We start from the raw sequence: 10,204 nt of genomic DNA, 5'->3' as shown, positions 1-10,204 counted from the left end.
ATCTATTTCCGCACTCTTTCTCGGTGTTTCTTCTTATGGTGTTAAATACGTCTTCAACTACACGCCGCAGTGTGCAGAAACTAATGTCTATACATTATTATATGTTTGCCTTCAGATAAGTAAGACATACAAAATAAAAATCAGATCAACAAAAAAGTTGCGTCTAATTAAAATACAATTAGAAGTAGAAAAAAAAAATGAAGAATTTCATCATCCAATACACAGAATCTCCAAATGCAAATTCCATAGGGGCTTAAGAGGAGAGGCTGAAGCTGACTGGCAGTGATATTTGGTCCACGCTAAAATACATTCATCTTCTTCTAGGGAGTTGGTTACAATCTCCAAAGAAGAGCTTGAGAGTCTCCTGCATCTAATGGCGTCTAATGGCTATCACGACTGCCCAGAGCACCCCCTCGGATTAGTCGGATATAGGAGGGCTCTTTCGGGCATCTGTGAGCACTAATCTATATCTATACATGAAACCAGAGAAAGTATGTCCATGTTGGGATTTAGTTTCTATCTTTTGTTGTAATTTAATGTAGCTAGCACACGTACACTCCAATAAGAAACACCTCCAGCCTCATCATGCCATGGCAACTAAGTAACCTTCGCTGTTGAGACACGAAATAGACACCCTCACCAACAAATGAAAGGGGAGAGAGAGGAAACATACACAAATGAAACTTACTACATCAGGCCAGTAGATACTAATACCTAATACTAAATATGCCGTTTAAGCCTGGTTATAATTAACTTCTAACTTTCCTGAAGTTTAGGATCAGCAGTTTGTGTTAAAATGCAAACAAAACATCCTTAAATTTAGTCTCCAAGTATGGGATGTTCAAAGAAGCAACACTCACCTGAATATTTCAACCTACCTTAGCTTAGCAGCAATTTGAGGAATATCCATTCGCCGTCTATCAAAAACATTCACATAGTTCATATTAATCAAACTTCCAACTGGAAAACGCTCCCACCATGTAGCAATTACCAAAAGAAGGGTATTGCTCAGAGTTATGAGGACAACCTACCTCTTAGTCACCAATTAAGAGAATATATCTGGGAATTGAATTAAAGAAAAACCCTCCCATCACAAATTTAGTACATAAGATTCTTGGCTGAAACTCAATATGGTCGTGATCGGTTTCCACCGTGGTAGTTCCTATCTGGACCAGAGCCTCCATCTCTGTAGTTGTCTCTCCGTCTATCACCACCACCACCGTAACCACCTCTGCCACCACCCCTACACAAAATGCAGGCAACCCATCAAACAATAGTCGAAGCAAATACCAAAAACAGAATAAACAACTCCATAAACTAAAACAGCTAGAAGCCCAGCATAAACTGAATTGAAATATAACTTTCCAAATCGCCAACGCATACCAACCAATAAAAATAAATAAATTTCAATTTTGGTCCTGTGACTATAGGGGTCATGTTAATTGCAGTCCACGACTTTCAAAAGTGTAAATTTAGTACCTTGACTATGCAATTTTTATCAATTTTTGTCACTCCGGCCAAATTGCCGATCAAATTTCGCCGAAAAAAACGTAATTCATCAATTAGTTTATAATCTTAAGACCCTAGTTCAAAAGACGATTTTGCCTCTAAGATTATACACTAATTGATGAATAAAGTTTAAGGGCGAAATTTGGCCGGAGTGGCCAAAGTTGATAAAAATTGCATAGTCAAGGTACTAAATTAACACTTTTAAAAGTCGTGGAACTACAATTAACAGGACCCTAGTCACAGGACCAAAATTGAAATTTACATAAAAAATCACCAATGCTATTGTATGGGCATTCAATTTAGAAGTCAATATTGAATATGCTTAAAAACAGTCAATATCTCATAAGTGAGAAATTTATTGTAAAAAATAATATTTCATGTTATAAAGAGATATATATAAACATAAATGAGAAAAGAAGTAATAGTAAAGAATCCAAAAAATATCCAATTTTTCATACATAGGGGCAGGCATTGTTTAAAGTTACCTGGAACCATATGCAGGAGCAGCTTTTGGGGCAGACTTCTCAGCCATCACAACACTGATTTTGTTACCTCTCAACATGTGATCTGGGAAATACAGCAAGTTTTAATGAATTTAAAAAGTAAATGAAGTACAGACTAAAATCCATAGATGCAGTAGAGGACTGTACTATTGAAGAAGCCACCAGCAGAGTGGGCCGCAGAAGGATCTTCATAAGACAGCACCGCATCACCTTTGTTATTTCCTTGCTCATCTGTATATATTTTTATACTCCAGGGCCACTGGTCCTTGTAGCCACGCTTTTGCTTAATTCTTGCAACCTAGTTGAGAAAAAAGGTTTCCAGTTCAGTTCAGTACAGGGAATAGATGTCAATTGCTAAATTTCACACCAGCAATTATCACATGCTGCTAAAAGTAGCAATAACAAAATTCAATTTCATCTATGAACGCCACCAGATCTCAATGAAAACAAAAAAACAGAAAAAATCTACATAAGCTGAGATGTAAATGTAACCATAGAAGAGGTATAAAATTGGCAAAAAGCATTATGGATAATATGCAAATCACATCTTTAAGTGCAAGGGATGCTGTAACTAAACCAAAATATCCAACCAACCAAGGTGACAAAAATATGAAATGCAGAATCATAACCAAAGGAAATACGCATATTACTTGTCCGATGCTTCCAAAAAGTTCTCTAAGTTCATCAACGGTCACATCAGGAGGCAAATTTGAGATATAGATTCTTGAGTTGTCACAGGAATCCCCACAATTTTCATCACATTGCTTGACCTTTAATGGAGCTTCATCAGAACTACCATAAGCACCACCACTATACCCCCCATCAAACCTGGCAGGTGGGCCAGCCCTCCCTCCTCCCCGGGCATCAGATGGAGCATTGCCACCATAACCAGCAGGTGCACCATAAGATGGAGGATATGAAGCCCCTCCACCACCATAACTTGCAGGAGGAGGAACTGCATCAGGTGGATAATTATTGTTCCCACCATAACTACTAGGTGGTGGAGGGTAATTGTTATCAGGACCCCCATAAGCTGAAGGTACAGGAGGTCCTTGGCCATAACCACTGCCATCTCTTCCCTGGTTACCACCATAAGAACTGCTTCTACCACCTCCACCACTTCCACTATCAAAACTCCCACCTCTCCCACCTCGATTATTTCCATATGAGCCACCACCACCACCACCACCTCCACCTCTGTTATAACTGTTACCACCTCTGCCACCACGATCATCAGTACCAGCAGGAGAAGGCTCACCACATTTGTTACATTCAACTCTTCTAGCAAAGTTCAAATTCCCACAACTACAGAGCCATACATGCCATGATTAATACCTTTCCGCATAAAATGTAACTTACAACAAGATACAATTTTAACAAACTTTATTTACCAATTTAATGAAAAAACAAAAAAAGAGAGAAGGAATGTTAGTCCAAGTTTAGTATGAACAGAAAGATGATAACTATGGAACAACTTCAAGAAAAGGTCTTCCTTCAAGCCCATAGGAAACAGTAGACTTTTATAGCATGCTCACAGCCCATGCCATCAAAATTGAATTCTACCAATAAAATTAGACTCTTAAATGTTTGCATGAATAAATAAGTTTATGTCAGATGTTACAGTAACAAATTACACCCCGTTTCAGAGAAAGAAAAGAACAAGAACTTGAAATAAAATATTAGATCTGCAGCGAGACAATCATTACCTTGGGTTAGGGCAACGCCAATCCCCTTCCCTGCCGCTTCCACCACCGCGACCACCTCCCCTACCGCCTCCACCGCCTCCACCGCGACCACCACGATCACCACGATCACCTCCTTGATGTCCACCGCCGCCTATATGGAAAAATTATATTAAAACAACAAATTAAGTACAGAGAAGTCAGCAGTAAGATGATTAAGGAACCCGAGGGAATAATTATCCACCTCGGTTATACGAATTACCACCATATCCTCCACCTCCTCTGCCACCGCTCCTACCGCCACCGCTTCCTCCATAACCGCCCCCGTCAGCGCTTCCTCCGTAACCACCTCCGCCGCTGTTTCCTCCGTAACCACCGCCACCACCACGGCTTCCTCCGTAACCGCCTCCCCCACCACCACCACCAGATCCGTATCCTCCACCACCAGAACTGCCATATTCCCCGCCACTGCCAGATCCGTAACCTCCACCTCCAGAGCCAGCATATTCTCCGCGGCCAGAAGATCCGTATCCTCCACCGCCATACCCTCCTCCGTCCCTAGGAGGCGGAGCCGAGCCATCGCCTTCGTATCCATACATACCAGCCATGCTCTATTCTAACTAGGGTTTCTCAGCAAAAAAGTTTCGCCGTCCACAAGACAGAAAGAGATGCGTTTAACGCGTTATTAATTACTCCGTATATATACTCACTATATATATATTTATACTGCGTGGTGATTCTTGCCGACTCGATATAGATATTTTCATATTTCTATGATCAATTAGTAGTACTCAAAAAAAAAAAAAAAAAAATGTCCAGCTAATCGCCTAATCCTTCTCGACGGAATACGGAGCATATATAATTTATATAATAATTATAATTATTCTTCCAATTTATTTAATAATTATAATTATACTGAAAGGGAATTGGCATTCTTGCAATCCTACTCTTATGTAGTGGAGTCAATCTCTTTTACCTATATGTAATTATGTATCGTTATTCATTATTTTTATTTTTTTGAGTTTTAAAGTTACTATAAAATTAATTAGGTCCTAAAGTAATAGAAACATTAATTTTGATTATTAACTTCTAAATATTTTAGTTTTTAAGATTATTTTATAACATTATTATTCTTTATGCGTTCACTAGTTTACTCTCTCCCTCACTTATAACATTCAGTATTTAACATCCATATTTACAACTTGACACCTTTATCATTGGGTAGAGAAACCCAAGGTTTGGTGTTTTAGCTAAGAACATCTCTAATAGGAGAAAAAAGAGGAGGAGAAAGTTAGAAGAGAGAAAGGATGAAGAGGAAGGAGCAACATGTCTCGAAGAGACTGTTCTCTCAGGAACATGTTGTTCTAAGCACGTGACGTGTGGTAATCACACACCAATTGCGTGCTTACATGCGGCCGCGTGCATGCCTGGGCACATGCAATTTTTTTTATTTTTTTTATTTTTTTTTGAGTGGGACAAATGTCCGTTGGAAAAAGACAATCTCAAATTTTGAATTTTGTTAACAGATCCTTATATACATCAGATCTTATGCTCTTTCCGCAGGCGATTTCAGATCTGATGCTCTCTCTGTCGCTACTCTCTTCGTGGATTTCAGATCTAGTGCTCTCTCCATCGCTGTGCATCGTCATCGACCGAGAAATCCTCCGCCACGGAAGAGCTAAGAACCTCGGACGAATCGTCGGTGATCTTGAATAAAAAGAAGCGAGAGACATCGACGGCGACAATCGACATTTCGCTAAGCAGAAAAGGGGGTGGACTATCCGATGGTGCCAGCATCCTCTTTCCCCACCATCGCAGATCTGATGCATGCGAGACAAGAGTTCATTAGAGAAGGGAAAAGAAGGCGAAGGAGAGACAGACGCTCTGTGCATTAGAGGTGTCGCAACTGCACGACTATGCATCGTCGTCGGCCACGGAAGAGCTAACAACCTCGGACGAATCGACGGCGACGCTCGACATTCCCGGTCCAGCTGAGCAGTGTTGAAGAAGAAGAGGAGAAACGGGAGCGTTGAGGCGAAGGAAAAAGTGTGTGTGTGTGTGTGTGTGTGTATATATATATATATATATATATATATATATATATATATATACTGAGTGCTTTCCGCTACACCAATGGTGGTAAGTGCTGCGGAAAGTGTTTTTTATTATTTTATTAGTTATACTTTTCGAGACACCTTTTGGAAGAAAGTGTAGCAAAATTTTTTTTATTATTTTATTAATTATACTTTTCGAGACACCTTTTGGAAGACGGTGTAGCGAAAAGTGTTTTTGGTTTCTTATTTTTATAAAGAAATCGCTACACCTTTTAGATACAGGTGTAACATTTTCTTATGTATTTATTTACACTTTTGTCATTGTAGTGTATTTTCTAACTTTACACTACATCTTTACTAAAAGGTGTAAGTGTAAAGTTAGACTTATATACTCATTTTTGTAGTAGTATCTCCTCATATGCAGTATCATTAAAAAAAATCATTTATCCTTTGTTGTGGCTTCAACAATAGAAATCAACAACAGTGGCTGGTGTTTGACATCAAGGCATCAACACAAACAATAGCTAGTATTTTGATGGTGTCGTTGGAGATTGGTTACAACAATAAAGGTAACAGATCAAATATTTTTTTATAAAAAAAGAGAAAAAAATCAAAGGAAATGCTTGAAAATCATTAATGATGAAATCGAAGCAAGGCAGGATTCCCATCCCATCACTATTGCACCACGTTTGGTTCACGGAATGAATTTTGAGGTAATGGGAATGCTATTCCATAAGGAATGTAATAGACAATGAATAGAATAGTAATTGTATTCTATTGTTTGGTTCGCGAAAGGAATAGACTTTAGGAATTATATTACAGTGTTTGGTTGATTTAAGGAATAGAAATGAAATATGTTTTAAAAGACATAAATACCCTTATAAAAATATGTGATGGTGGCGGTGGTGGTGGTGGTGGTGGCGATGGTGGTGGCGGTGGCGGTGGTGGTGGTGGTGGTGGCGATGGTGGTGGCGGTGGCGGTGGTAGTGATGGTGGTGGTGGCGGTGGTGGTGGTGCTGGGGTGGTAGTGGTGGTGGTGGTGCTGGGGTGGTAGTGGTGGTGGTGGTGGTGGTGGTGGTGGTGGCGGTGGCGACGGTGGTGGTTATGGCAGTGGTGGGGGCGGCGGTGGTGGTGGTGGCGGTGGTGGTGCTGGGGTGGTGGTGGTGGTGGCAGTGGTAGCGGTGGCGGTGGCGGTGGCAGTGGTGGGGGCGGTGACGACGGTGATGGTGGTGGTGGTGGTGGCGGCAGCGGTGGTGATGGTGGCGACGACGGTGGTGAAATAGGATAAATTTATATATAGGATAAAAAAATTAGCTAAAAGAAAGGGGTAAAAAAGAAAATAGATTCTAAAATCTATTCATGAGCGTTCAGTAATAGGCTAATACCAGGGGGGGCCCTAGTAATAGCTATTACCTTATTTGAGATAATAGGCTATTAATATTCCTGGTAATAAAAATGGTTACCAAACAAAGGAATATGTCTATTACTGGGAATGCTATGCCATTTCCGGCCTATTCCGTGAACCAAACGAGCCATTGGTGTATATTAATCACAATTTGACTGTCCGTTGTTGAAGATTGGAGGAATTTCCACCAATCAGTGGATAAGCTAGATAGAGCAAATAGTTCATGGAGTTCAAGGATAAATTAAAATTTCAAAAATAAAATAGAATAATATGATCTCAAAATGTTGTTCTAAGTGGCATTTTCATTTTTGGTTATTTGGAATCCAGAAAAAAACTGTTTACTAAAAAACACCCATCTTAATTTATTGATAAGTCAACTAGTTAAAACTTAAGTTGATCAATCAAACTAAAAAAAAAAAATGACTAATCAATTACTCTGTATTTTTCGAACACCCTAATATACTAGGAATTGAATTGTCTCATGGATGAACTTCAATGAGATAACATCTAAATAAATCATCAGTTATCAACGATTTTTTTTTATTTTTTTTTTTTGAAAAAAAATAAAAATTTCATGGCCCATTTGTCACCTTTAGAAAATGATCAGTAGCAGTGGAAAACTTGATTATTTACCACCCATTAATTAGTTAGTCCATTCACACTCGTTCCTGCTCAAAATTTAGCTAAAGCTAATCTTTGGCCAGACTTACAAAACCAAAACACTAAGATCATGGAAATAAGGGTTTCAAATCCCTATTCCCCTCAAATGATAGAGTTGAATAACAATTGAGTTAATGCCAGTCAAGGTCCCTCGACTTTGGTGATTTTGTTATCTATCGTCCTTAACTTTAATATGTCTCAGTGTAGTCATTTGACTTTGTAATTTTAACCTCCAGCAGTCCTCCCGTTAGTATCTCACGTTTGCACCGTTAATTCCAGGGGTAAAATGGTAATTTCTCGTTTACTGATTTTTGAAGTTAGTAATACATATTTAGAGTAGTTCTTTGGGCTGCAATTAGGGGTGGCGTCGGTTCGGTTCAGGTGACACCCGAATTTTATTTTGAATATCCAAAAATTTCGAGTGATATTTTTGCCACCCGATATCCGAACCAAATTTAATTCGGATATATTCGGTTCGAGTGAAATTATTTCGGGTTAGTTTGGATATACCCAAAATTTTATTTTTATCAATTTTGAATTTTATAACGGTTTTATTATTTTTGTATTTATATTTTTTATATAATATTCGGATATACTAAATTTTAAAATATCCTAACCGATAACTATTCGAATTCATCCGAAATTTAAAATTCAGTTCAGATTTCCGGTGGTAGTTCGGTTAATCCAAATTACGCCCACCCCTAGGTGCAATAGATTGAGAAAGTATAACTGAACAACATAAACTCAGGCAATTTAACCCAAAATGACTTGTTTATCTGGTTTGACGGTTATCAAATTTAAAAATTATTTTTTAAAATAATTTTAAATAAAATAGATATTAAAAAAAAAAAAAAAAAAAAAAAAAACAAGAAACCTGGCCGGAGACGAAGAGGTTCGTCTCCGGCCAAGAAATGAAGAACATCTCCGGTCAGGAGATGAAGAGGTACCTTCGTCTAGAGACGAAGGGACCCTACCGGAGATGAAGACTTCTTCTTCTCCGGCGGGTGTTCTTTTTTTTTTTTTTTAAATTATTTTTATTATTATTATTTAATAATTAAATATTTATTTTATTCTGTAAAAGTCAATAAACAACGAAAAATTACCATTTTACTCCTAAAATTAATGGTGCAAACGTGAGATACTAACGGGAAGACCACTGAACGTCACAATTACGAAGTCAGATGACTACGCTGAGACATATTAAAGTTAAGGATGATAGATGACAAAACCACTAAAGTCAAGGGACCTTGACTGTCATTAACTCAATAATAATTTGTGAATCACTTTCCAACTCAACATTTTGATATCATTTATGCTAATACGCGCGCGCGCACACACACATATATATATACCATAATATAGGGCTCACAACTCTGGTGTTAGACTCGTTGCACCACCGGCACCAAAAGTAAGATCTCACACCTATTAACCATAGCTATTTCTCATCAGCCCCCGGTTGTAGCTATACCAAGTTGACACAATCGTTATGCCTTGGACCCGTGTCCAGCATGCTTGCTGGACACGGGTAACAGTGCCGAACGGCACTGTTATCTTTTTTTTTTTTTTTTTTTTTTTTTTTTTTTTTTTTTTTTTTTTTTTAATTTCAGATCACTTTGTTATAGAAGTATATGTTCATAATTTTATTACTATATGTTAATAACTATACATTCATAACTCCATAACTGTACGTTCATAACTCTATAACTGTACATTCATAACTCTATAACTGTACATTCATAACGTCATAACTGTACATTCATAACTCCATAATTGTACATTCATAATTTTCGAAGCTCTATGTTCACAATTTTAGAGCTCTATGTTCATAATTTTATCACTATATGTTCATAATTGTAAGTTCATAATGTTAGAGCTCTTTGTTCATAATTCGATCAATAACTGTACATTCATAATTCCATAACTGTAGATTCATAATCTCATAACTGTAGATTCATAACTCTATAACTGTACATTCATAATCTTCGAAGCTCTATATTCACAATTTTAAAGCTCCATGGTCATAATTTTATCACTATATATGTTCATAATTGTAAGTTCATAATGTTAGAGCTCTGTGTTCATAATTTCATAATTGCATAACTGTACATTCATAACGGCATAACTGTACATTCATAACGGCATAACTGTACATTCATAATCAAAAAAAAAAATTAACGCCGTTAACGGCAAAACACGCGCGAATTTTTTTTTTTTTTAACTAAATGACGCGTTTTTTTTTTTTTTTAAAACGACGTCGTTTTGGGCCCGTGTCCACAATTCAATGTGGACACGGGTCCAGAGCATAATTTGCCAAGTTGACATGCATTTAGCACTTTCATTCAATTAACTTTAATAGCATTTCTTAGAGGTTTCTCCCATCTTTCTAGAATT

At 37.8% G+C, this 10,204-nt stretch overlaps 1 protein-coding gene across 2 annotated transcripts; it reads right to left on the bottom strand.

The window, feature by feature from the left end:
- Positions 1-785: 785 nt before the first annotated feature.
- Positions 786-4,394, bottom strand: LOC109182817 (transcription initiation factor TFIID subunit 15b). Of its 2 annotated transcripts, XR_002054441.1 has the most exons (7): positions 3,939-4,393; positions 3,719-3,848; positions 2,663-3,317; positions 2,160-2,310; positions 1,995-2,076; positions 1,032-1,243; positions 786-917 (listed from the first exon to the last, which is right to left on the bottom strand). XR_002054441.1 is itself a non-coding variant. In XM_019333020.1 (6 exons), exons 1-6 carry the CDS (start codon positions 4,300-4,302, stop codon positions 1,126-1,128), a joined length of 1,482 nt encoding a protein of 493 aa, XP_019188565.1. In that variant the 5' UTR covers positions 4,303-4,394; the 3' UTR covers positions 841-1,125. The 2 variants fall into 2 exon arrangements, 1 of the variants encoding a protein (XP_019188565.1); XM_019333020.1 differs by having other exon boundaries at positions 841-1,243; positions 3,957-4,394.
- Between the last annotated feature and the right edge of the window lie 5,810 nt (positions 4,395-10,204).

This window comes from Ipomoea nil, unplaced genomic scaffold (assembly GCF_001879475.1).
Source record: "Ipomoea nil cultivar Tokyo-kokei standard unplaced genomic scaffold, Asagao_1.1 scaffold1074, whole genome shotgun sequence".
Taxonomy (NCBI): Eukaryota; Viridiplantae; Streptophyta; class Magnoliopsida; order Solanales; family Convolvulaceae; genus Ipomoea; species Ipomoea nil.
Note: the sequence above shows the minus strand (reverse complement) of the source record. Positions and strands in the feature narration are given on the sequence as shown.

What these genes read in the sequence shown, in the direction of transcription:
- LOC109182817 (XM_019333020.1), bottom strand. Translation starts at nt 4,302, where the DNA reads ATGGCTGGTATGTATGGATACGAAGGCGATGGCTCGGCTCCGCCTCCT. An exon ending in TTTTTGGAAGCATCGGACAA is followed by an intron (nt 2,311 to 2,662) that starts GTAATATGCGTA and finishes TTTCTCAACTAG; the next exon opens with GTTGCAAGAATTAAGCAAAA. An exon ending in TGCTGGTGGCTTCTTCAATA is followed by an intron (nt 2,077 to 2,159) that starts GTACAGTCCTCT and finishes TGTATTTCCCAG; the next exon opens with ATCACATGTTGAGAGGTAAC.